The following is a 27,926-nucleotide window of genomic DNA, read 5'->3' as shown; positions in this document are numbered from 1 at the left end:
TACACACAACTTATCAAGTTATTGTTTCATATTTAATTATTACTATGAATACACATGGTACTGGCGGGTTTATTTTAAACACACTTTTCCTTTTAACAACATTACTCTTTTGTCTCTTTCTATCTAATAGTTTACGCTGAGACAAAAGCGACATGATTACCTAGAACTGTGTAATAAGACATTTTATGACACGTAATATATGTATGAACATAGTTATAGTCTTTATATTTGATTATATATAGTAATTAACGTGCTATATACCTTTGGGATATAGCTCTTGTTATATATGTTTTATTAGCATTTAATTAGGTAACTTAGAATTGCAATTTAATTATACTTAATACTAGAATTGTACGAATTAACCACTATTACATTTAAGAGCCTCATACATAGGTCCAATATTCGAATTAACATAAAAACTGAAGTTAACTTATAAAATAATATGGCTTAGTGTAAAATGTGACCAATAAAATAAACAAAAACCTCTATATTGCGAAAATCTATTCAATAATAATAAAAATCCAGTGGTGCTACAACCCTATATGGTTCTTGGCCTCAGATTACATCCGTTTCTTTGATCATTTTGATTTGATAGACACATAACGTCGATTTTTGGACTTCAGACATTCAAATGGCAACATTTTAGTCATTGTCATCTGTCAAAGTGTGGTGTGGTGTCGATTCGAATCGTGCTCTAATTCATGGATATTATGAGTTATAAGAGTTATGCCGAAAAATATTAAAAGCCAGTTATGGAATGTTATTTATATAAAGGGTTTGTTGGAAATAAAGTCTAAAGGACTCTGTGGATGTGTTAAATGTCAATTTGCAAGTGTTTGACTAACTTAGTGTTGCTATCATCAAAGGTAATTTAGCCCGAGCAGGGTTTTTATTTTATTGGTCGGGCTTTAACTATGATTTAAACGTATTAAGAAAATATTAAATAAGCATATACAAACTACACAAATAAAAAAGTTTAAAATCATTTCCTTCCTGATTTTTGTCACCATTACGCTTTCTTACGATAGACAAAATACTCAACAGTCCATAAAACAATACACACTAAACAGCAAAAACTCATTGCTATGAAACAGTTCACGTAACTCCCCGTTGCTTCGTATATTACACCTGAAAGACCCAGTTCAAGAATATTATTGTACGGCTGATATGTTTTTATGAAATATAAATGAATGAAAATAAATATAGAGTCTGGCTAATGAAAGAAGATAATTGAATTATTTGAAAACTTTCGGATGGCAACACAGAATGTCATTGAATTTCTCACGTTAGTATGATTTATTGTCTTGATACTTCATGCAATTACTCATTTTTATTTCTAGTATATATTTTTCCGAATAGTTAACAGGTATAATAGCCTAAACTTTGTTTTATTGATTTTTTGGATTCTGATTTTGATTATTACGAATAAAGTTGTGTTCTATAATAAATGTAATTTTAGTTTTCCATGCAATGCTAGTAATTTTAAGTATCAATAGTAAAATACTAAATAGGTATAGTATTTAATTACAGTTACTATCAATGTAAAAAATAATAAAATAAAATCAAGTATCAGGAAAGTTTAATCCACAACATATATCAAACTTTTAGGGATACCATACAATTTTTTTTTTAATTTGCCGCGCTTTTTCGGTATCTTCTTTCATCAGCCAGACTCTAGCCGATGTTACGAAGGGATAATGTAAGATTATAATCGTGCGCAAGCGACTATTGTCCTCAAATAAAAATATTATAATATGGTTAAAGAATTCTTGAAATTAGCCCAGTTGTTTTTGAGTTACAAAAATGCAAATATTTTTACATATATGCATAAGAGGTCCTTTCGTACTATGATCCATTGCAACATACACTCAGTTAGGTGAAAAGGAAATGAAAAACGACATGACCAAATTACGCGTGAACAGACGTAAGATCGAGAGTTTTATTTGACTATGAAATGTGCAAATATAATTCCTAGGAAAATCAGTTTTTATGCCCCATCCGGGATTTTAACCCGACACTTTTTAGTCTGAAGTCTTGTTTACTAGGAATTTATACATACCTATCATAGGATCCGCCATCAACATGAGACATCCAGAGAATAGTATGTGGAGGGCTAGAGCTGCTGGAAATCTGTCAGGAGCAGCTGTTACCAGCACAAGTGGAAACAGCACTTGGACAGAACACCTCACGAGGCCAGATATTATCGTTATCGCGAAGACATACGTTATATTATCTGACAGTATGAGAACTGGAAAAAATTACAAATTAAGTCATAAGCCTGTATGGTAGTTTCTGAATTGGCTAGTTCTTGGGTTCAATTCCGCGTGACATAATTTCATTTTTTTTTATCATATAGGTATGTAACACAATGTAGACTTATGAACGTCAAAAAAGAAATATATATGAAATGCTTCTAATTTTACATTTACTGCCAGTTCTCAAATCAAGGGAACGGAACGTAGAACGGAAGAGAAGAACTGGCAATAAACTCTCCGCCAGTCTTTTTAATCGCCAATATTTTTGTTTTACACAATGTTTGTAAGGAGCTGCAACCATTGCACCATGTTCCATGTTCCTTTAAGTAATTTATAATAATAAAATAAATTAAAAACAAAGATTTGTCCTCTATCAGCAGGAGGCATGGTGAAATAGGAGCACGCACTTACATTCCCGTGGGAAAAACACGCAAATACATAGTCGAAATAACTAACATCACCGCATACACGAATTCAAGTCCGACCAGTCACCACAAGTAGCTCAATTGTGGTCTAATATTGACTTACTTATATATGTAGCTTCTGCGAGTGTTGTATTAAAATAAGCATCTTTAGAAAAAGTGATTTTTTTTATATTTCTATATTCCGCAGATTTGCCCGCGTGGATTTGGTAAATTTTGTCAATATTCCATGCGACCTCTTTAAGAATAATACAAATAAAACCATAACCATACACCGAAATCTTCCCCAACAATCTATTGCATATAATAACCATTTCGGTATTTTTTGTATATTATAAAAAGTTAGAAACACGTTTACATAACTGTGATGGAAAATTGTATTCGTATGGAGTAAATGGCGTTAATTCAGTTTCTAATTCTCGGTATAATTTTTTGTTCAGGATAGAATTTGTCTCACTATTCTCCATAGAATAGTAGTGCCTTACGTGTAAATACTGTTTTCAAAAACTTAAATAAACTATTTTTATATGTAATTACTTAGTTGTTAACCTTATAAAATTATAATTAACGAATATATTATTCTTTTATAGCCGTTCAAGGAAAAAGTTTGTCAAAACATTATTATACGTTACATATAGTTAATTTTGTGATAACGATATATCGTGAGAATTATTTTAATGTGACGCTTCCGATTGGATATATCAAGAATTAAAAGGCAATAAAAATTTAATTATGTGAATTATGGGTAAATATATTTAAAAAACTATCTACGTTTGAGTTGTGTTCGATTTAATGACTTACGTATATTATTTATTTACTAACACTTGCAGAAATATAATACAATTGACATATAAAAATTGCCGGCAACTGCCGGCCTTATCGCTTTTGAGCGATCTCTTCCAGGCAGAACCAAAAAAAAAATTGGATAAGGTAAGCACGAAGTGCAAAAATACATAGGACTTTAGTTATTTAGACAAAAGTAATAATAAAACAAAGCAATTAAAATTTATGTAAATAGTGATCAGGAAAATATTTAAAAAAAAGTTTTTTAAACATTGGGTAACTGTACAATCATTGTAATTAGCCTAATTATATTTACTTTAGAAAAAATCAAAAAAGTAATTTCATTGTGTTAAGTACGCACAGTTAAATATAAATTTATTTGGCTGTGCTAGTAAGTCAAAATATATTTTAAATATAACTACTAATAAAATTGAGCCATCCATAATAAAAAACTTACCAATTCTTAAAATCATCGTTATAAATGTGCCCACAAAGAAAACCTTCCTACTGTCGACAGTGTAGAAATAAGTGAATACTGCGAGGAAAAATCGAGCAGCCAAATCAGCAATCGCCCCAGCCATTACACATGTTGCGACTTGCATCTGAAATGTACGAATATAGAAGTATAATTTTCAAAATATTGATTATTACGTATTATAAGTTACTCTACATGTATTGAAAAGGTTTTTCTAAATTATTAAACAATTTGGAATGCCTACAATTATTTTAAAAAATTCCTAATTTAGGCTGAAAATGGTAATGAACAAAAAATACTGGTATTATTGTGAAAAAGCGTGGGTTGTAGACGAAAAATATGGCACAGAGCGCCCCAAGTTTTTCACAATAATACCAGTATTTTTTGTTCATTACCATTTTCAGCCTTAATTAGGAATTATTTTTCACTTTTTAGTTTGATCGTCGTTGAAAATCGAGTCCGAAGGAGTCGGTTACATACATACATACATATGTACATACATACATACATACATACATACAGACATACAGGTGAAGCTAATATAAAGCGTGTAAAAAATAGAATGCTTTAAATTATTAACAAAAAATGGTACTAATGGAGGTGAACAGTAATATTATATTTTCAAATGTATTACCTTGGAATACTGATAGGAGAATAAGAGCATCGGTTCCATGGCTAGGTAGGTGACATCTGAGACGAAGGCAAATCCAAGGCCCACCAAGGTACTGACGAATTTTGGGTCCTTTAGGAGATCAAGTTCTACGTTGTCATATATTATTTTTCTGAAAGTAAAAATAAAATTTTGTGTAATACTAAATATACTAAAAGTGTGATGAAAAATGACTCGGTGGATATTTTCAACTCCATAGAAACCTTTCGGTCGTTTAAGCAACCTTGCATCTTTTGCTTTGTTATATTTCTACCTAACTACTATTTATGTATTTACATTGTAAATTCGCGGATGCTTTACCATGCGACTTCTTCGATATAAAAACTAAATTTGTATGAATATGACAGTTCGTGTCGACAAATATTCATACAAATTTTGTTAGCGCTCCTTAAGTTCTCATGTTATTTTCACATATGTATATTCTTTCTATAACATAGGTATATTCATAAGTATCTGTCTGCCCTGATTTTAGCATGTGAGATGTTTGAAAGCAAAACTAAAATACCCCGAGATCCTTCAATACATGGAGAAGGATCAAGTGATCATTGCGTGATCTTTCTATCCAAAATAATTAACGTTATCGAGTGACAAAAATGGTAAATAAATGTTATTTGTATAAATTACTATAAGAAATCAAATGTCTTTAAATTTAAGTAAATTTGTCATAACCTTCCTGACTTTATTCAAATTAAAAAAAAAACACAATCAAAAGATATAAAAATGAATAATTTTTGCGTCGTTAGCTAAAAAACTATACTAAAATAAAACGTTTTTAATAAGTTTTCTAGATTCCCGAACTTCAGGTATACCATAGTGATTGTCGTGATAATATAAAAAAAGTAAAGGAGACGTTTTCGACTTTTGTATAACAACCCTTACTTCACCTTTTAATTTTGTTTAATTGGTGTCATTAGATGTTTTATAATCTAAAATATTTTATCTTACTATGTGAACGGTAAAAAAGACAGTCATGATATCCCTGAACTATATAAAGGGGAGGAAATGAACATAACATATAACGCTAAATTAATTAAATCACTTAAATATGTTAATATTAAAAGATTTTGTTGTTTATAACTCGTTTTTTGCTGTGACAAAAACATAGATTAGAATATTGAATAATTATTTTGATTTGAGCCATATACGTCATTTAGTCCATAAAACGTATAAAGCCACGGCGAAGAATTTTAAATTAAATAACAGTTATAAATAACTAGCTGAGCCGGCTAACTTCGTTCCGCCTAACAGTCTAATAATGTCGTGTCAACTTTAGTTAAACTTAATTTAGGATTTCATTAAGAATATAATATTATTACAATTTTTTTTCCATAATACAGAAATGTTTTATTGCTTGCCATTGCGAAAGAAAAATGGCAGTTTTACACATTAGGCCTCTTCTCTCTAGCGCCAATATTGCGATACTGCATGTTAAAGCACTTCCTGAAATACAACATTTTTTAATGAGGGACACATATCTTCGATCAAAATCAAAGCTTAGTTATGCATCTCCTCATTCCCCTCAAGATTGAACGAAACGAACGAACGAACTGACACGAATTCAATGTAAAATGATGCGTAGTTTTGTCAACAGATGGCACCACATGCTGTTTGCATTCGTAAAATTAATGAATTAATTTATTGTTATTCGATAACTTTCCCGATATTTTATTTCTTATTCTGCTATTCGGAGCAGAGAAGAATCCACCGAAAAAGAGATAACTAACATCGGTCCACCCGATCTTGAGTTATAAGTGGTGTAACTAACACGAATTTGTTTTATAAATTTAGATGTACTGGAAATATATATTTTGCGATTTTAGGTTTTAAGTATAAAATTAGGTTCAATTTTATATTTTGTTATTAGCAATTATTTGAGGGATAAGGTTGACAAGAGGACGTTTGCCTACGCCGTTATGGAAACTACCAAAATTTATCATTCAAATCAAATGCCTAGGTTGTCGTTCTGTAAAGCGGGCCATAGACGGACCGCATGTTGCAGCCGATACCGACTGCTCTAAGCTGTCGCCGCACGGCGATCTGCAGTTTCCATACTAAATTCATATTCGCAATACACGGACCGCTCGAGCAGTTCCTGAGCAAACCGCATATTGCAGTCGGTCTTGACTGCAACATGCGGTCCGTCTATGGCCCGCTTATTTTCACAATTGCGTATGGAGAAAGTCCCGTTCTTAAGCCTCAACTTGAAGTATATTTTTAATGTTAACTTTGTACTCACATAATGCTTTTCTGGATCGACTCGTGACGGAGAGGTGATTTCTTAATCTCAATGACGTCATCATCTGGCAACATTTTTATAACAGCTTCGTCAAAGGACTCGGATTTATTTTTAACACTGTTAACGTCACAATGTGATGAGAGTTCTGAAAATGATGGATAAACACATAGAAGCAACAAACACAATGATGACACAACCGAAACCATAATGGACACCTTTATATTTATCGAAGTACACATGTATAATGCATTTTTTACACCATATGTCATACAAGCTATCTGATGTTGGTGATATACTATAATGTTGGTGAACATAAATTTTACAAAAATACAATAAAAATATTATACATCCAATTCTAGTTTTTACTAGTAATTTTTTGCTTAACAATACGGATTAGCTACCAGATTATTATTATTTTTGGTCTATGGTAACAAAATAGATAAAACAGGCTACTTTTAAAATAAGTATAGTATTTCTTCAGCTTTTTTTGTTATACTTTAATAAAATCCATCAATATATTTATGTAATTCATAATTTTAGGGTGGTTGCCTAAAATTGACATTTTTAATTTAAACACTTTTATGTATCAAAAAAGGAACGTTTGAGACTACCCTGCTGAGGTTTTTATTTTTTTTTAACAAATACCACAAATTTCACCGATTCTAATTAAATTCTAATAAAAATTAAAAATTAGGTTGATAAGCTATAATGATGGCGTAAAGAATTTCCCACTTTTTAAAGGAGTGGCAAAAACCTAAATAAATTCTCTTTTTTTGAAGTTATACTTCTTTAGGCGCGTTATGAAAAATTGATGAGAGTGAAATTTTACGATTGCGCGCGCACTGTGACACAAAGTTGGCAGTGTGATTATAGCGTGCGCGAACGAGATGGGAATAAGATAATCTACAAGTAAAAAGAAATAGAATATGCGTGAAGTTCGAAGATCGCAAATTTTGAATGACCATAATGATTAATGACATTTGTCATTTACCTTTTAAACAAATAAAGGAGTTTTAATTATTTTTTCAAAGAAATTTAGCAATGTTTTTTCACAAAGACCTATTGTTACTTAGTTAAAAGGTTATGAAACATACCAAGTTATTAAATTGAATTATTAATATAATAAAATATTAAATAATAATAATAATTGTTATTAATATTAATTAATAATTAATTATATTTAAAAAAAATAAAGAAAGCCAAAGAAGTATAACTTCTTACGCGCGTACATAAGTACACGCAACCTTTTTTTTATTGATCTGCCCACTACCGAATATATCAAGCTCTGGATAAGTAGTGTTTAATCTGTTATATTCGCGAAGAATACGAATGAGAACTACCTGGTTGGTTTTTGCAGACGGAATTTGCAAAATTCTGCTGATTTTAAGCCTTGGGAATGAATCAGGGACGGAAATGTTAATGTTCTGTTAAGAACGTAACACCGGCTGGTACGTATAATTTAACAAGAGGGTAAGAGTTCAGGAGGAATCTATGGGTCCCGGGTTCGATCCCCGGCTGAGACGAACATCGATGTGATGAGCATTTGGTGTTGTGCTTAGGTATGGGTGTTTAAATATGTATTTATATGTCTATCTATCTATAATATGTATGTATATCCGTTGCCTAGTACCCATAACACAAGCTTCACCAGCTTAGCATGGGACTAGGTCAATTGGTGTGAATTGTCTTTAAAAAAAAAAGAGTTTCTTAAGTAAACATTTCAATTTCTTTATATTAATAATTATGTATGTTACGTTGGGGGGGGGGGGGGGGAATAAGAGTTTTAGAAAGTACGTAAGACGTCATCAACGACAAAATGTAATTACAATAATAATAAAGTGTATTTGTCTCCTCATAATCACATATTGCATTTTACTGGTTTTTGATTGATTATATTGATATGACCCGTGTATCAAATCCATTTTTGTCATGAGTTAATTCGACTTTGAATTTTTATTTATATTCATTGTTAAAAACAGTACCTAATAGTTATGTAGATACTTTGCGGTTAGCTCAACCTTTTAAAGGGAAATAATTGTGTTGCCGTGTATAATTTGTTGGTCAAAAGGTCAAGTCTTTAGTTTTTTTAATCATATTTAATTTCTTTTTTTATTACATATTATATTGTTCCGATTGAAAGTGACAATTAAAATGGACAAGAAAAATGCAATTCGAAGAAGAAAACGTGCCTCTAAAGTGTTCGAAGAATTGTTACGCCAAAGAAGTATAACTTCTAACGCGTGTACACAACACACACTTTTTTATATATAATATGTAACACAATGTACTGTTCTAAATTCACATTTACTGCCAGTTCTCAAATCAAGGCCGTGGAACGGACGAGAACTAACAATGAAACTCTTCGTCACTATTTAAATCACATGTATATATGTCAACGTAAAATTGTAAAAACCGTTCGATTGTAATCTATCTCGCGAGATTGTAAACTGTCGAAAAATTGTGAACTCAACGTACTGCTTACAATTTAACGTATTATTATTCGGTAGATTATAATCTATCGAAGTGAAATCGTCAAATTGTGAAACGGTACGCACCTCGCAATCTTTCGACAGTTTATAATCTCGCGAGATAGATTACAATCTAACGGTATTTACAATTTTACGTTAACATATATATTATATACCTACTTATAATAAAAATACGAGATTCAAATAATATTATAGAATAGTATGTAGTCTAATTTATCACTTACCTTTAACTTCAGGCGCTTTAATCATATGCCATTCAACTGGATGCATCACAATCATTGCGAATAATAAATGAAGATCTATAGCCATTACTAACGCAAGCGTCCACCGAAAGCCATATTCCGCTAGTAGAAAAGTTACTAGAATTGGAAACGTGATGGATGCCATGCTACTCATTGTCTGGTTGGCGCTCATCATGGCAGTGCGTTTCTTTGTAAAATAACAATTGAATGCTGTAAAACTAACTGGTATCATAACACCGAAACCAGCACCTGGAATATAAATTGGATAAAATATGAACAGTCTTAGTTGCATAGATTTTGAAATTGATTATATTCATGTTTTGATAAAGTTTAAATAAAAAAAAACTTTAGAGGTGTCAAGGGACACCCGGATGGAACGAAATTCCTTTCGATTAATTTATATGTTAATTGGTATCATAACAGTATGATAGATTTTCTCGACACCAATCTTACGACGAAAAAAAAGCCAACATCACGAGGTGTTCTCAGGCGGTCACCCATCCAAGTACTGACCTCGCCCGACGTTGCTTAACTTCGGTGATCGGACGAGAACCGGTGTATTACAATAGCAAATAGCAAAAAAGTGTCGTGACAACTTTTCGTAAGAATTTTTTCCGTCTAGCCCCCTTTCACAACGCGCGATAAGGAACTTCGTTCCAATAGGTAGCCCGAAAACTATATTACATACAGACTAACCTCTTCGGAAGTTTTCCTATATTAAAATTTAAATAAATTTATAACTGAATGATAAAATAATATAAGAATATACTAATTAATTAGTAAACCAAAAAAACAATAACTAACCTAAACAGAATTGTCACTTAAAAGCATATTTCTTAGTTCATCTAGAATCTTTTAAATACTTTATTTAGAATCTACGGTAGAATTATAAAACTGAAGGGTTTGTTTTTTATTAAACGTGAAAATCTTGGGATCGAGGAAGTCTATATTACAATCACGGCCGAGCAAAATAGCCAGTGAATTCATCTATCCAAAACCAATGGATATACGACCTTTTATAGGCTTTAGATTTATGTAGCTCTTTCGAGATCACTTGTTTTTTCTAATAGGCAAGTAGGAGATAAGCCTTATGTGCCCGACACGCGGGTTGAAGGTATGCCAGTTTCCTCACGATGTTTTTCTTTACCAGCAAGTGATAAATGCGCACATAAAAGTTCATTGGTGCACACTCGGGGATCGAACCTACGACCTCTATGTTCATCTTCATAAATACTTCATTAATTTAATCTAAACGGTATATACCTCGTATAACTCCAAATGTGAACACTAGTTGATATGTCCTTTGTACAAATATTGTCAGTATATCTCCTAAGACGAACAATCCAGCGCCGACTAACCCGACTTGTCTGAACGAATACTTCTTAAGGGCTATGCCGCTTAAAAACCCTGGAAATTAATACTTTAATTTTAGTAGAAATCTTTCATACAATGTAAAAAACCTTTAGGGCTATAGTAAATATTATACGTCATATAAAAAGTTTCAGGTGTGGACACCTAGTCGATAAAAAGCCCGGCGACGCACTAGCGAGCCCTCTGGCATTGAGTTAATGGGTCACTTAGCATCAGGTGAGCCTCCTTTTCGTTTTTATTCTATAAAAAATATGACTTTTCATCATCCATCGTCCATTCAAATTTTTGTTGGTTCAAATGAGTAGTATCAATATTGATTGTGCCCCCGCGGACTTCGTTTCGCCTTAATATGATTTTTTTACTTAGCCTACCTTTTTAGTAGCTACCTAAAATGATGCTAAATGCTAAAATGATGAGACTAAATTTTTTCTATTGTTGTAGAAGTTTTTCTACAAACGTAGAATAAGGCGAAAGATAAAAAAATTTGAAAAGGCTTTTATCTCGTTCCGCCAATCATGTAGGACGTAGGTACATAAGTATACGCACGTTTTTTTTTTATCCGTAAAAACTTCCACATGGAATAAATTTTAAAAAATACTCCAATTGGTCCAACTCTCTTCTATATTATTATATTTCATTGTGAAAAGCTGTTGTTTCCGAATTGCTGGCTTTAAGATATACAAACTTGAAAACAACTTCTACAAAATGAAAATCCACCCAAGTTCTACTTCGCTAATTGATCCTTGAAGCTCTTCAATTACCCACGACGTGATAAATTATATCTTTAGTATATAAGTTTTCATGTAATTGACTATTGTCTGTTACGTCTTTAAACCTAACTAGTTTCCAAAATTTGCTAAACGACTTGGCATATCCAAATACCAATTTTTATTATATATATATTTTTAAATTTGTTGTAATAGTTTTTTTAATTAAATAAATAAACTATTACAACAAATTTAAAATTATACCGAGGTATAATATATTACATAAAAAGTATTTTAATCAATATATTTCGAACTAATATTACGTATAAATAAACTTTGGGGCTGAACTTCAGAACGTGAGACATCACGAGATGTGCCAGTTAATATTTCTTGGATTTGCATCGTCAATTTAATTGTCCAACTATATCAAACATGTGCCGAAATTAGGTCATCCCTTTTCGATTTTAATCTAATATCTCGGCCAAATCAATCAATGACAGATGCAAAATGAAATTGACAATGGCATAGCTCTCTTTTAATTCCGTAGATTAAGATATTAGTTAACCTTAAATATAGATTAGGGTCAACCCAATGTAATATGACCCAACTTTAATAGATTCACGATCAAATACAAGCGCTTTAATTAACTTTTTAATTAGTTTCATGTGAACAATATTGACGACCACCTCCAAATAATCCAAAAAAATCGAGTGCTTTAAAACATTTCTTTATAAAAGCTTGCCAACGCTCGGCACACTAATACAAGAAAAAATAAATACAATATTTATTGTGACAAGCACTTATAGGCATAAGTGCTTGTCACATTAAATATTGACTTACTTAAATTACTTAAAACAACTTACACGAAAAATTAAACCAAAAATGTAATTCTATAAACTACAGGAGAATTTATTTCAAAGTTTAAGGAGAGCAACTATGGATATCCAGATTCGTTTATCAGAATGCTCAATCTGGATATCGGTGAGTTTTGGCCAAAACGTGTTCTTCTGAAAGGAGGGATAAATTGGATGATGGGATGCCTGAGGTACCAAGAGGGTACGCCGTTTGACTAATATTAAATTACTAAAACATAACAGAAGGTTGGAACTTAAAGCTGGAGGTTTAAATATCTTAAATGCAAACGATATATCAACTAATTTTCTACCATTCTCCAATGACAACATCTTAAAGTGCGAATCCTGGATTCATATGTTGGCAACTTTTTTTTTGCACTTAGCTTTTGGACTTTTATACTATAAACTAGCAAACTCGGCGAACTCCGTTTCGCCACCAGATGGCTTCGTTTTATGTAACATTTCGTTTGGTGATCCCGCTTTTCTGTTGAAATTTTTCCTGAATTTTGCTATAAACCTCACGGAGCCCGAGACCTTTCCAACGAATGCAAAACCGTGGAAATCGGTTCGTGCGTTCTGGAGTTATAGCGTCAGGTAGGAAAACCCGACTTATTTTTATATAGTAGATAAATGAGCGTGACGTTATTGTTACATAAAATCGAATTAATTACCTGCAATTGATAAGGCACCATTATATACACCTATGACTAGAGGAAGACCACTAGCACCGTCTTGTTCCATGAAAAAACTATTGAAGAGAATTCCAAAGGCATTGGAAGAGCCGAACCCAAGCATCTGAAAATGAAAGGAAAATGTATAGTTCCATGGTGTTGAGAAGTTCGAACGTAAGAACTTTGTAACATTTTGTTTTATTTAATAGTGGGCAAACGAATCGACGAAACGTGTCTTATTAAACCAAAGCACTCATAAAACTGAACTCTTTCACTCCTTTACTGTGCAAAGTATCCTGCTATGAAATTCCTTACCAATTGATATCAGACGAGGTCATTCTTGAAATTTAATTAAAAGCTGATTCGATCATTTTTCTTCTGCATCGTAATTAGCTACTACTTATATATATAGAAGCTAATCCAAACGTTAATTGAGTCACAATTAATATATTATATTTATATAATATATTTACTATATTTTTTCATTAGATTTTACTTTATTTAATTTTAGTTACATGTTTATGAGTTTTTTTGTTAATTATGCACTGTTGCCTGGAAGAAATTGCTTGTTAGCGATAAATCATAAAACCGCCCATTTCCTAATAACTTATGTAACCTGCTTTTTTTGTTTTTTATATGTATGATTTTGTAAATTATTGTAACGAAGTGTAAATAAATAAATAAAAATAAATATTATCTAGCCAAATTAATATTTAAAATAAAGTAAATAAATCATTGGTGCTACAACCATAGGTCTGGGCCTCAGATTTCTGTATGTGTTTCATGATCATTTGTCAATCTAATAGGCAAATAGGTGATCAGCTTCCTGTGCCTGACACACACCGTCGACTTTTTAGGTCTAAGACAAGCCGGTTTCCTCACGATGTTTTCCTTCAACGTTCCAGCGAATGCAATGCGCACATAGAAAGTCCATTGGTGCAGAGCCGGGGATCGAACCTACGGCCTCATGGATGAGAGTTGAAAATGACAAATGACACAGCGCACAAAAATAGTAGGCCAGTAGAAAAATGATTGATTTAAAAATATTCCTATCAAGAATATTAATAAGTGTACTTACGAATACAAAAAAAGATTCGGATACTTTACTATAGCCGTTAATTACACAGTGTACGCAAAATTATAAAATCCGTTGAAACCAAAAAAAATTCAAGGCTATCTATTGCATACAAGGATAACATTTATTGAATTCAATAAAGATTATTTTTATAGGTGTAGGTCGACGAGTTAATATTATGATAATAGTTCGTGATTATATTCGTCACAATAATATAAATTAGAAAAAAGTATATAAATTCGAAGTTGACATTTAATGACTGTGAGACAATTTAATTTAATTTAATTATACTTAATAGCAATATGCAGTATATTGTGTATAATAAAGTTTTTTCTTCTTTTCTTTTCTTTCTTTCTATTTTATATTGAGACAGTGATAGTGACAATCCGTTCACAAAATGACGTTCGTTTACAAGTTCTTGGGAAACGAAATTAAATTAATTTATTTAATTAAATTATGAAATCAAATTTATATTCATACAAAAAAAACTTCAGAGGTGTCAAGGAACACCCGGATGGAACGAAGTTCCTTTCGATTAATTTATATGTTAATTGGTATCATAACAGTATGATAGATTTTCTCGACACCAATCTTATATTTCATCGTCTATTAAAGTTTTTAGAGACCAGGAATCTAAAAGAGGAACAAGTATGATGTCGTTGTGCTACGCAGCGATTAAATAGTAAAATAACCTAAATATAAATTAAGTGGCACAATTAATAAGCATATTTCCTATTTCGTAGTTTAGATATTTTTTAAAGGTATTGTATTTTGCAAGGAAACTAGGGACCGCAATGCTTATCGCTACAAAAAAAAGCCAACATCACGAGGTGTTCCCAGGCGGTCACCCATCCAAGTACTGACCTCGCCCGACATTGCTTAACTTCGGTGATGGAACGAGAACCGGTGTATTACAATAGCAAATAGCAAAAAAGTGTCGTGACAACTTTTCGTAAGAATTTTTTTCCGTCTAGCCCCCTTTCACAACGCGCGATAAGGAACTTCGTTCCAAAAAATCTGCACTAACACTCTAAAGAGGAATTATTTTACTTTTAATTTGTAAGCATCAACTACTAAACCAAGTATTCAACAAATGTTGCAATAAGAAAAAAAGATTGTTCCGTTTTAACGCGCAATATCGAGATGGAGTCAAGGATAGTCAATTACTTAAGGAACATAACATTATAAATTATTCTACAAGTGAATTGACGCGAGAGAAACTGCAGGGTACAGTCTAAGTTTCGTTAATAAATTAAAAAACATGCGATAATTCAGAAATACATAAATATTGGACGCAGATACTTATACTTATCAGAATTCAGACTTAAGAAATAGACTTTCTTCTATATGTATCATGCGATTCTGTGCAAGGTAAACGCTAGTAACAATACCCCGAAATAAACTAACTTAACATTAAGTAGCCAACTTGAATCCAACTAGATGGGACTAGTATCGTCTAAGTTTCGATTTTGAGCCTTACCCGTAGCGCGAACTCGACTCTTTAAGACGTTTTGTAGCATTTTTAATAGTTCTTATGTTAATTCTTCCCTTTTTTTGATACGCACCCGTATGTGTAGATATTATGTATAAAAGTGACAGATAATGTTTCAGGATTTAGCTAACTATGACACTAATTTTGAGGATGTTGATATTTTCCAAAGACCATGCGAGGAAATATTTGAAGAAGCGGGAGGATCTTGACTTTGTTTAGCAGTAACAATTTAGTTTTTTCTTTAAAATATTAAGTATTCATTTACGTTCGTTTAAGGTTTCATTCCATTTTTTTGTCTATTAATGTACAAGACTTAATATGTTTTCTGTTTCATTTATTTTGTTAATCATTGTAATTTGTTTTGCCTTTGTATATTGTCAAGGTATTTTGTTTTATAATATGAATATGCGTTGGCTGTATGATTACTAATAAATATAAAAAATTGATTGTCTTAAAATCCTTTTTATCATTTTACTTAAGTTAAAAGATTTATCATTTGCAATCAAAACAAAACATGTTTTAACCATTGCGCAATATTTTGCAAAAAAATTATCTGGTTTAAATTGTATATTTAAGTGGTTTGCGTACAACAATGAATGGTTCTAAAAATAACTGAAATAAATAACGAATTGACCTTACCCTTCAACACTTAGTTAATTTAAACGGTTTAATAGTTGAAAGTAGTTAATTACGATAAGTATATTGTATATACTCATTTAAGAGAAGTATTAAGTATCTCTTATATTTAACTGGCTTTTAAGTTTAGTTACTATGAACTATAGTAGTAACAATATTATAAATAACATTCAATTTAAAAAGTCACAATTAAACGCGCTTGTATTAGCTTGTAAAAGTTACAATAATTGACAAATTGTTACATAGTATTATTTATAAGTAGGTTTCATATTTTTTTAACTTTAATGTAAAAGTCGTAAAAACCAGTAAACGCAGTACATTAATAAATATATACCTTAGAATATTATATTGTAACTAGCTGATCCGGCAAACGTCGTTTTGCCATGTATATCATTTATAATAAAAAAATAGGGGTTGATCGTAGAGGGGTGAACGTTAGGGGTTGTATGTATTTTTTAATGTTATAACATAAAAAAATAAAAACAGAAAAAAATATCTAAAAATATTAAAAAAAATATTTAGGGGTGGACTACCCTTAACATTAAGGGGGATGAAAAATAGATGTTGGTCGATTCTCAGACATACCCAATATGCACAAAAAATTTCATGAAAATCGGACGAGCCGTTTCGGAGGAGTTTAACAACAAACACCGCGACACGAGAATTTTATATATTAGATTTATGACTACTTGTAAATACAATATTACGATAAATATTATATTCTTTCTACAATATTATATAATTATAATGTTGTTAATTAATTGTCATAAACCAACATTCACTTATTAGTAATAAATTATCGCTTTTATCTATTGTGATAATGCTATTCTAGAAGTATTCTACATAAATTTCGAACTTTCTACATATAAATTATTGACACAAATGATAAATAATAATGAATTTCTAATTAATTATAAGTATTAAAAATATGGCACAGTAAAAGTGTAAACATTGTATTTAGTGCTCATGGGCGTCATGGGAGTCATGACCTGGGGTCTTGACAGGATCTTGCTGTATCACAAATGTTTAGTTGTCATGTTTTTTTTCTTTTTTTTTTATATAAAAGCAAACGAGCTTGCGGGACGACCAAAAAGGGCAGTCTTCGCAGCCCATAGACTTCCAATTTTAGTGGGTGCGTTGCCGGCCTTTGAGGGAGGAATACACTCGCTTTTTTTTTTGGTTCTTTGGATCTAATGCAGTTTCCCCACAATCTGGCTGTCGGCTTATCGTATTAATTACTTAAAGATGTCATGTGGAACATGGTGTAATGGTTGCAGCTCCTTACAAATATTATGTAAAACAAAAAACTAGGCGATTAAAAAAGTGGCGGAGAGTTTATTGCCAGTTCTTCTCGTCCGTTCTACACCCTTGATTTGAGAACTGGCAGTAATTGTAAAATAAGAAGCATTTAATATGTATTTATTTATTGACGTTCATAAGTGTACATAATATACCTAAATGAATAAATTATTTTGAACTTAAATTTGCTGTTTTCCTTCACCGTACGAGCGAATCTTAAATGCGTGAAAAAAGTCCATTGCTTCACTGTTTTATTCAGTAGAAAAATACTGTTTAAAATTAATCCTAATCATTAATATTACTAGGATATTATAAACACACTTACAAATTAAACGTTTCACCTTGTGCCCGCATAAGGGGATGCGAATTCTAGATTTGCCCTTTACCGAAAAATCTCTTAGATTCTTAGATATCTATGTAACCGACAACTAAAGGGCTTCCAAAAATAGGGCAGAAAAATACAATAACTTACAAATACAACGGCATGAAAAAGGCGAAGGATTTGAGAAGGCATTGTGAGAAAATCTGTATGATTAATCGATGACACGTGCTAGGCACAGAATGCTTTACTTTCCTAGAAAAATTATCAAAAAAACACTTGCAGTAATCAGAGGCCAACTGAATAGGTGGTGCCACAGAATTGTTACATTTTGCCGCTAGGATTAGCTTAGCAATATTACGATTGACAACCACGTACCTACTTACTTAGCAGCCTACTTTAGCTGGTATAGTTCCGTTTTCTTATATATGGGGAGGATAGAAAATGTCCAACAATAAAAGGTTAATTGATAATTTTCTTGTACATTTTAGTAAAGTTTATCAACTTGTCATCACATAATATGCAATTACCACGCTGAATACTTTTACTGTTTTAATTTAAATTAATGTCCTGACCCACTGTCTAATGTATGGATAAGACTGGTATACCACTGAACAAGCTATGGGAATAAAAGTAACTAAGACGAACTTAAAAAAAATGTTCAAAAATAGGTTAATTGGCATCTTCTGGAATCTGTTGTAAATGTTATACAAAAAGTTGTTAAGAGAAATAGGTAGTAGTGCTTTATCTTCCGGGTTACCAATACCATTTACTTAAGTTGTACATATACGTAAGTTATTTATTACTTCCGGTTATAATTAGCTAGAAAAAATTATCTTAAAAAAATATTTTTTTTTTTACACAAATCTGATTGCAGACTTGGTAATGCACTAATAGTGACCTATCACATACATTTTATATATTGCATTCCATACATTGTTATCAAATTATGCATTGATATGTTTACCCACGGTAAAGACATTCTAAGCGCAAGATCAATACTCAAATCGTCAAATAACCATAATAGCGAATTTTGAATACCTAATAAGAAATGAATTAAACGTTATTTGTAAAACAGTTTGCTGTAATTATTCAACTACATTAAGATAAAACTGTGCAGAATATTAATTGACATCTAGATAACGCTTTTTGAATATAAAGCCTTTATTATTTTTAAGTTAAGTGAGTTATTATCCAAATTGCATCAGAATTATTTAATAATTATACTTTTATACGAATTGCAAAATTCCACTCGTTTCGCCTTGGCGTCTAGCGTTTCACGTCAAAGCACTTTTAAAGACACTTCTTGCCACCACTTTATGGAACCAACGTATTCCAGGTATTACCGAACCTTTACGACTTACGCCCGAACCCTATAATAATCAATCCACCAATCTCTGATTGAAAACAATCTGTGATCAGACCGTGACAATCGATCGATCTACATCCCAATAACCAAACCCTACGAAGACAATCCATTTTTGGCGACGGATAAAATGCTCTTTGTCGTTCGATTTATCGAGTTTTTACTCATATTTGATAATCAATGTAAACAAAATAAACTAAAAAAACCGTACAAATAACATTAAAATATACATGTGTATGTTTATAACATACCAAACAGTTTTTTTTATTATTTAAAATACTGGTGTAAGTTAAAATCTGTTAAAGTAATTAACTGTTGAAATCGAGCTTCGTCAACTGTCATTTTCATACAAAGGTCTATCCACAGACACCGATACGACCTCCCATAGATAGCTTGTATCGACAGATGGCTATTACAATCCGTCGATTGGTTACTGGCACACTTTTTACATCATTTGGATTAATATTAAGATCTCAGATGGTGGAGATAGTTCCACGTTCCTTCAAAGCCGGCAACACAATTGCAAACCTCCTTGTATTACAGCGACACAGTCCATGGGCGACAGTAACTTTAAGTGACTCGCCTATTCGTTTGCCTCCTGTCCCATATATAAAATGTATGAACTAACCCTCCTAAGACATTACCGACAAATTTCTTCGTGAAATTATCAACGTTTCTATTTACGTTTTCAGTCATCAGTGTCTCAAACACATAGTCATTATACAATCTTCCATAGATTTAGATAGAGTCGAGGCTTACTCATATGTGTCAAATCCAATAAGTTTATACTTAGCAAAGTAATGGCGATTTCTTAACGAAGTCTTAACCATTCCAACATGAAAACATAATTAGTGGATGTGAAATAAACATATTAATCCATAGAAATCTATTACATTTTATATATTTATTTTCGGCCATAAAGATAAACATTAATATCAATGACACACTAAACAGGGGATGTTAACTGTTAATTTTATTTGTATAGTAAACAATAGTAATATAATTACTACAATGATGTTATCTCCGCTATTAAAATATTAAGATATAGTGAATATGTTTATATATTGTAATTAATAATTACTATTATATGTATTTTGAAAATTAAATTTCTCCTCAAAAAATATGAACGTATATTGAATGTACTCTATAAAAAATACAGCAATACATATCTTTACATAATTATATTTTTGACGAAAAAAACAAAACCATATTGTGCTATTTCGGTGAGTGCTATTTAAGTTAATTTCAATTATGTAGAAACAACAATTCAAATGACCGCAATGTATACCTGGGTGTTGCATCCTAGATCCGTATTTCTTCAATTTATGTACTAATTTTGGTCCATTTTCTCTACGACAATTCCTATACAATGTCTACAGTCACACACTAGTTTAAGATAAGATACCAGCAGTCAATAGCACGACAATAAAACAAAAGACTGTAAACACGCTCTCCAGCCCAAGCTATTCATTTATATATATATATATAACATTAAAATGTAATGAATTAAATCTGAAATTGTATTTTTATCTATATTTAAAATAAACGGTTTGAATAATACCATAAAAACCTTTCTTTCTTTAAATATTGGAACAGTTTATTATTTACGAATCTTTACAAGTGGAACTCTGAACTTCCTTCTCCGTATTTCCTACAGTTTTAATTAAATTAAATTAATAAATAGTGTTTTTTTTTCAAACGTTTTCAATTCAATAATTAAATTTTTCATGTCTAGTTAATAAAAAATATTCGGTCCTTATTCAATTAAACTAAAATTAATTGTGAGACTGTTTTTGGACATATTAATTAACGCTGCTCAAAAGCATTTCACTTTTTTAACAGTTTACCTTTAATTTTGTCGCGTTTCGGTATGTTTAATATTTTGCGATATAATCTCTTAAATATTTAAAATGTATGTAAAGTCCTGTAATTTTAAATGGGTACAAGAAACTTTTTAATTATTTTTTTGTAATAAATAAAATAAATAAATAATAATCAATAAAATGTTTATTTAGGTAATAATAATATTACGTAGACTGACAAAGTAATGAAGACCATATAACTCGATAGAGTGATAATACTGTAATAAATGATACTCACAAATGTAAATCCAACACCAATGCACACAACATAGCCCCAACCCCCATCTGGGGCAACAGTTGCCTTTTTTCCATCCCCTTGTTTATTTCCTTCCAAATGCGCAAAGGCTTCATCCATTATTATTTATTTCACGACACAGATATTATAACAATAATATATATATAATATAATATTATAAACAATTACATGTGCATTATTAAATTAAAACATAACTTTCCAGACTTTGAAGACGACTGGTGCGCGGTGCGTACTACATGTATCTGCCATTTTAAATATATGGAGCATGAGGTTCCGACTGAAGTTATTCACATCCCTACACACAATACTGTCAAGTTAAATTTTATTATTCAGTATTTCACGACCACGATTGTGACTTCCATAAACATGCTATAAAAATAATACACTAATGGAATTATATATTAATTGCATTAATTGACTATGAATTAGGTGGATTATCTAGCTTTTTTCTAACTGGTTGAGGATTGACGTAAATGCCTTAAAAACGTCTCGTGTGTCCTTAAACGAGATTTGAAGAATTTTCAGTTCCTCATGACTTTTTTTATTATTATTAAAGCTTTATTAATCCATACAACCATTGGTTAGTTTGCACTCCTCATTATTAACCACTGGTCCAATACGAGATGTATTTTTAACATCCTTGAACTCTGAGAAAGGTTATTATTATATTTAAAATTGGAGAACATAAAAATAAAATTTAGTATTAAATCGTACCTATGTTGTTATTTCGGAAAGTAAACTCTTTATGGGGTAGCATAGCAAAATGTTCCATTTATTGGTATGTAGCCACTAGGAGGGCTAAGTAAAAATATAATATCAGCGAAACGAGGTTCGCGGGGGCAGTTAATAATTTAACTTTAATACATTATATAGTTCATTAATAAAGCTTCAATATTAATAATAAAGTGTGTATGCTTTTTGAAGCAAATGGTGTATCCAATAAATAATACTTAAATTTCAATAATTAATAATATATTTTTAATAGTAACATATACTCTCCGATCATAATTTAAATTCACGTTATCTAATTAAGGCTTATTATCATAATAGTACCTTTTTTATAGCAAGAACAGACAAAATATGCTTCAGATTTAGGTCTGTGTTATGAATGCGAATTACAAAATATATAATTATTTATAAATAAAAAACAATAACACATTATTCATATTTTTATAAAAGTTTTATTATGTTCTTATTATTTATGAACAAACTTCGATTAAAATTAACGTAAAACATTTCCGTATATAAAGCAATTAATAAATAATAAAATGAACTACTTTATTGGCGACATTTCTTCGTTTGGTTGTTTGTATAAATTATATTTTCACCAAATTTCATCATTATCGACCCTGCAGTTTCCTTTTTGTTTCCCTTTATCGCTACTTTCGTATTTAACGGTATTACATAAATAGATAAAAACTAAACTAGTAGCATGCCAGAAAGCAATGGAAAGAAGCGTACTTAAAATAAGAAACATACATAAAATTAAAAGCGAAAAAATAAGACGAAGAACAAAAGTTATAAATGCCTTACATTATGCCCTAAAACAGAAGTGGCAATGGCCGGGGCATAAAGCAAGATACACCTATAATAGGTGGACCTTAAAGACAACTGTATGGAAAGGACCAAGAGGAAGAAGGAGAAGAGGTCGCCCAAAAAAAAGGATAGAAGAAATAGAAGCGGTAGCAGGAAATGAATGGAGAAAGAGAGCCATAGACAGAGTCAGTTGGAAAAAGCTGGAGGAGGCCTTTACCCGTGAAGGGGTTCCGTTCGACGGTACTGAAAGACGCTAGAATATAGAATAACAAGCAAAAGAAAAAAAAAATTATAAAAATGTAAAATAATCTAAGCTGTGTATTATAATTTGTTTTGGTCATGATTGGAAATAAAACGGGCTTTATTATTATTGTTACATAAATAGATAAAACAAAATCCTGCAATTGCCAGTGACGAGGCTAGCTTCTAAAAAAATGAAAAAAAAAATCTTCTTTTTCTTTCTTTTCTTTGAAAGACATCCTCTAGAAGCGATGATAATCCAATACCACAAAAACACTGAATAATGCGTGCACTATTTTTGTTTTACAAAACTGTTGACAATAAGTCAAGTCAAGTCAAGTCTCGTATACATAAATATTTCTGTATATTGCGAGCTATTAATAGAACTTTAACTTTTTTAAATGTAAATAGCATAAATAATTAATAAATAAAGTAGTTTCGTGATTTTGTATGTCCTATTTACGAAAAAATATTTACGTAAGAATTAAAATATTTATAAAACAATAATTTAAAGACAGCTTTACAGCGAATTATCGAGGATAGAATATTTAATTTAAATTAAGATAATTTTTAGTCCCGTCAAAAGATCATTTAGTGTTAGATTAAAGACTTCTATATGTAGTGATTCCATAATACCATCTATACAACCTTCACCTGTTGAACTTACCAATATCGACCTGCATATATTATATATGTATTATCAATTCATGTATCAGCTGATTTCCACTTGGTAACCGAGGGAAGAATTCAAAAAAGTCTAGTTATACACGATAACAAGTGACGTCGTCAGAGAAACAGGATTTATTTTCTTGTAGACTACTATCTGAGTATTAAGTAAAGTTATTTCTAGGTATATTAGGACTGATCAAGTCAAGTATCAAGTCCCCCAAATTATATATTAAAAAATTAAACCCTATAAGCTAAAAAAAGAATTGTAATGCTTATCTAAAGTTACCTTGTCTAAGTCTTAATCTAGTACGTCTGACAATCATACCTTATGTTAAGTTATTTGGAGAGCATTGCTGCGTAGAAAAGCCTATCAAGATTTATCGATAATAGCCGTAGGGGAACGGAAACATTCAGCACAATTGCTTTACATTCTTAAAACTTATGATATACAAGTATCCTTTGAGCACAAAAAAAGTAGAATTTTAAAAAATTAGAATAAACCCAGACACAATATACTATAACGGACATTGTATTAATATACTCACTACGTACTCACCTATCAGGGCTTTTGTTACTATTATCAGTAACTTAAGAGCAGTGTTGGCCACAGCGTGCGGCTCTCATTCCTGAGGTCGTAGATTCGATCCCCGGCTGTGCACCAACAGACTTTCTTCCTATGTGCGCATTTAACATTCGCTCGAACGGTGAAGGAAAACATCGTGAGGAAACCGGCTTGCCTTACACCCAAAAAGTCGACGGCGTGCAAGAGGCACAAGAAGGCTGATCACCTACTTGCCTATTAGATTAACAAATGATCATGAAACAGACACAGAAATCTGAGGCCCAGACCTAAAAAGGTTGTAATGTAAAATTTTTTTTTATCAGTAACTTGATTTTGCCTGGTCGCTGCTCCTTAACCTTATAACTTAAAACATAGTTTGACATTTAATACGAGCGACCATGACCTGGGATTTTTTTTATCAATGCTTAACCCACAATATTACTTTTAATTACTATCCGCGTTTAATGTTACTATCCATTCGATGATGCAACCTTTTACAAATCATAAGATCGATATTGTAGCTGCTCCAATAGGACTATACATACTAAGTGTGGCTTTATTTACCCAAAGATTTAATTAATATTTTATATTATTTACTAGCCACTGAAAAATTTGATACATTTTTAAATATAGAATTTACATAAAACGATATACAATATCAATTTGAAGTTAAATAAAATTTAAATATAACTTTTAGCCATATTTCACAACGATTACACAACACTTCGTAATTTTTGCAAAGCTTCGCTTAAATATTTTTTTTACTTAAGGTCATAAATATTATTATATACATTCAAAATCACTATTAATATATATTACGAATTCTTAAAAGGCCGGCAACGCACTTGCGAGCCCTCTGACATTGAGAGTGTCTACCTATGGCGGCGGTATCACTTAACATCAGCTGAGCCTCCTGCTCGTTTACCCTCTGTTCTATAATAAAAAAAGTAATGCCATAATAATAATATAATTATATTAATATAAAATTTCAATTCGGCGAGGTCTCTAAAGAATGAATTAACAACTCTCGAGTTGTTTTATTTCCTTATACTAAAAAAAACCGCTCTGTTACTAAGCGATTGTTTTTTAAATCCGATTATATGCGGAATTGGTGTCTCATTATCCGTGAAGCCCCAAAATCGTGACAATCCGAAGCGCGTAATAAGTATACGATAATATACATGTATCTCACAACAAACACATTCCGTTTATTTTTAACTTTCTTAATCGGCCAATTCATATCGCATGCATATTTTTTGTTTACCGCTGTGATGTTTTGTGCCCCAACATTATAGGGGAATACAAGGCCCATTGAGACATGTGGAACATGGTGTAATGGTTGCAGCTCCTTACAAACGTTGTGCAAAACAAAAAATTGGCGATAAAAAAATGGCGGAGAGTTTATTGCCATTTCGTCTCTTCCCTTCTACACCATTGATTTGAGAACTGGCAGTAAATGTAAAATTAGAAGCATTTAATATGTATTTTTTTTTTGAAGTTCATAAGCATTGTGTTACCTATATGAATAAATGATTTTGATTTGATTAATTATGATTATAAATATGTTTATTCAATTTAGATGCGTCTTAGGGCATGCTTATGAATGTCAAAAACGTTTACAAAATTCGCGAAAGAGCAAGACTACTCCATCCTTTCGCCAAACTTCCAGGAGGCCTTGTTCTGAGAAGAAGAGCGGTGAAGCCTTATCTTAGCCTGGTGGTCGGAGGCCAGTAGATCAGCCTATGTACTGCTGGATGGACAGAGCGGAGAAAGACCTGCTGCAGCTATTTGCGGAAATTGGCACCGGAATATTCTGATTTCGGAAGTATGACATTTTAGGGGTCGTAGAGCCGGCGGAGTGAGGGAGATAGTGTGGTCTCCTGAACAACAGCCTGCCACCAACACATTATTATCATTAATTATAATATTATATACTTGCAACTTAATTTTAGGGTAAATGAAACTGCGTACATGAACCTAATTTCAAATGATTATGCGTCAGATATATATCACCACGTATTTTTGCTATTTAAAAAGAGTACCGAGAGTTTTTTACGCCGGCTTTTTCTCTCAGCCTACACCCTCTGTCTTCTTTGCCGATGAGTAGGGATTAATAATTTAATGACGTGGGATAAGTGATACCTGTATCTTATGTTCCATCATAAACATATTTTATTAAAAAAACTTGATTGTTCAAATGGATACTATAAAACAAAAATGTTACAATAACATTTAATTTTTTATGAAAATAAATAATACACCAGGAACCACTATAAAATATTGTGTGACAGGAACAATCATATTATTTCCGTCGCGCGCACGAAATAATTTTTATCTTTTCTCAGTAAATAGCACCTTATTATTTATGCAATAAAATATCAACCAATATTCATCCTAAAACTATAATAAAAACTATAAGTAAGTACGAGCTTTAAATCTAAATTAAAAGCAATATCACTACCATGGCTTGAGTTTAAAATCAATGAAAGATGTCACTTCAAAATTCTGTTCATTTATCCAATATCCTAGGTCAATATCGTGAAATAGGAAATAGATTACATTACCATCCAGAGGACCTCAACCTCCAAGGATGTCTTATCAGCATGGTCAGATGTATCGCTATCAAACCACAATGTTAGAAATAGTTAATAATAATACTTTTAAAGATAATAAATAAATCATAAACTATCATTTGTATCAAACATTTCAATATATCGACGTAGGAAAGCATATTTGCTGTAAGTAGACAAAATACCTAAAGTGACTTTTTCCTGCCTTTTTCGGTCCTGTGTCTCTACGATAAAAAAAAATTACATACGCCGTTGAAAACGCCCGTACTTATATTTTTTTTAGCAAGATTAAATGCTGTATGTAGACCAAAATCTAGTCATTTCAGACATTTTGTACTTACAGCAAAAGAAAAACTGCATTTTTTTCTTTACAAATACTTACTTCTTCCCATTTAAAAACTTAACGCTACTTACAGCATTTCAGCGACGTGTGATTTTTACATTCGTTTACTTACAGCAAGTTTAGGGAACCTACAGATTTAGTTTTTTTTTACCATTTACAACATTTTATTTCAACCAAACATTACATTACCAAATGACCCACTGCATTTCTAGATCTAATCATAATTATTAACTAATCTTACATCTTGAATTGCAATTGAAAGTACCCAAATACATAAATGTACTGCATACAGCATATTTACCGCCTGTAAATTGATAATATTTCCGCGCGTACATTTTTCTTCCTTAGTTACAGCGTTTTAAAGGTTTGTGATTTAAAAAACTGTTTGCTGTAAGTAGCCAAACACGTACTTATAGTAACTTTGGATAAAAAGTTTACATTGCAAATGGTGACTGGCAGTTAAATAAATATATGTTTCAAAAATGGTAGCAATATCATGGATAGGTCAGACACTATTAATTTTTTT

At 31.4% G+C, this 27,926-nt stretch overlaps 1 protein-coding gene across 2 annotated transcripts; it reads right to left on the bottom strand.

The window, feature by feature from the left end:
• Positions 1–651: 651 nt before the first annotated feature.
• Positions 652–21,700, bottom strand: LOC125058040 (monocarboxylate transporter 13-like). 2 transcript variants are annotated; one of them, XM_047662047.1, is made up of 9 exons: positions 21,463–21,700; positions 13,176–13,299; positions 10,836–10,979; positions 9,555–9,821; positions 6,842–6,905; positions 4,570–4,717; positions 3,918–4,062; positions 2,060–2,248; positions 652–1,128 (listed from the first exon to the last, which is right to left on the bottom strand). In XM_047662047.1, exons 1-9 carry the CDS (start codon positions 21,577–21,579, stop codon positions 1,010–1,012), a joined length of 1,317 nt encoding a protein of 438 aa, XP_047518003.1. In that variant the 5' UTR covers positions 21,580–21,700; the 3' UTR covers positions 652–1,009. The 2 variants fall into 2 exon arrangements, with proteins under 2 accessions (XP_047518003.1, XP_047518002.1); XM_047662046.1 differs by having other exon boundaries at positions 6,842–6,986; positions 21,463–21,695.
• Between the last annotated feature and the right edge of the window lie 6,226 nt (positions 21,701–27,926).

This window comes from Pieris napi, chromosome 17 (assembly GCF_905475465.1).
Source record: "Pieris napi chromosome 17, ilPieNapi1.2, whole genome shotgun sequence".
Taxonomy (NCBI): domain Eukaryota; kingdom Metazoa; phylum Arthropoda; class Insecta; order Lepidoptera; family Pieridae; genus Pieris; species Pieris napi.
Note: the sequence above shows the minus strand (reverse complement) of the source record. Positions and strands in the feature narration are given on the sequence as shown.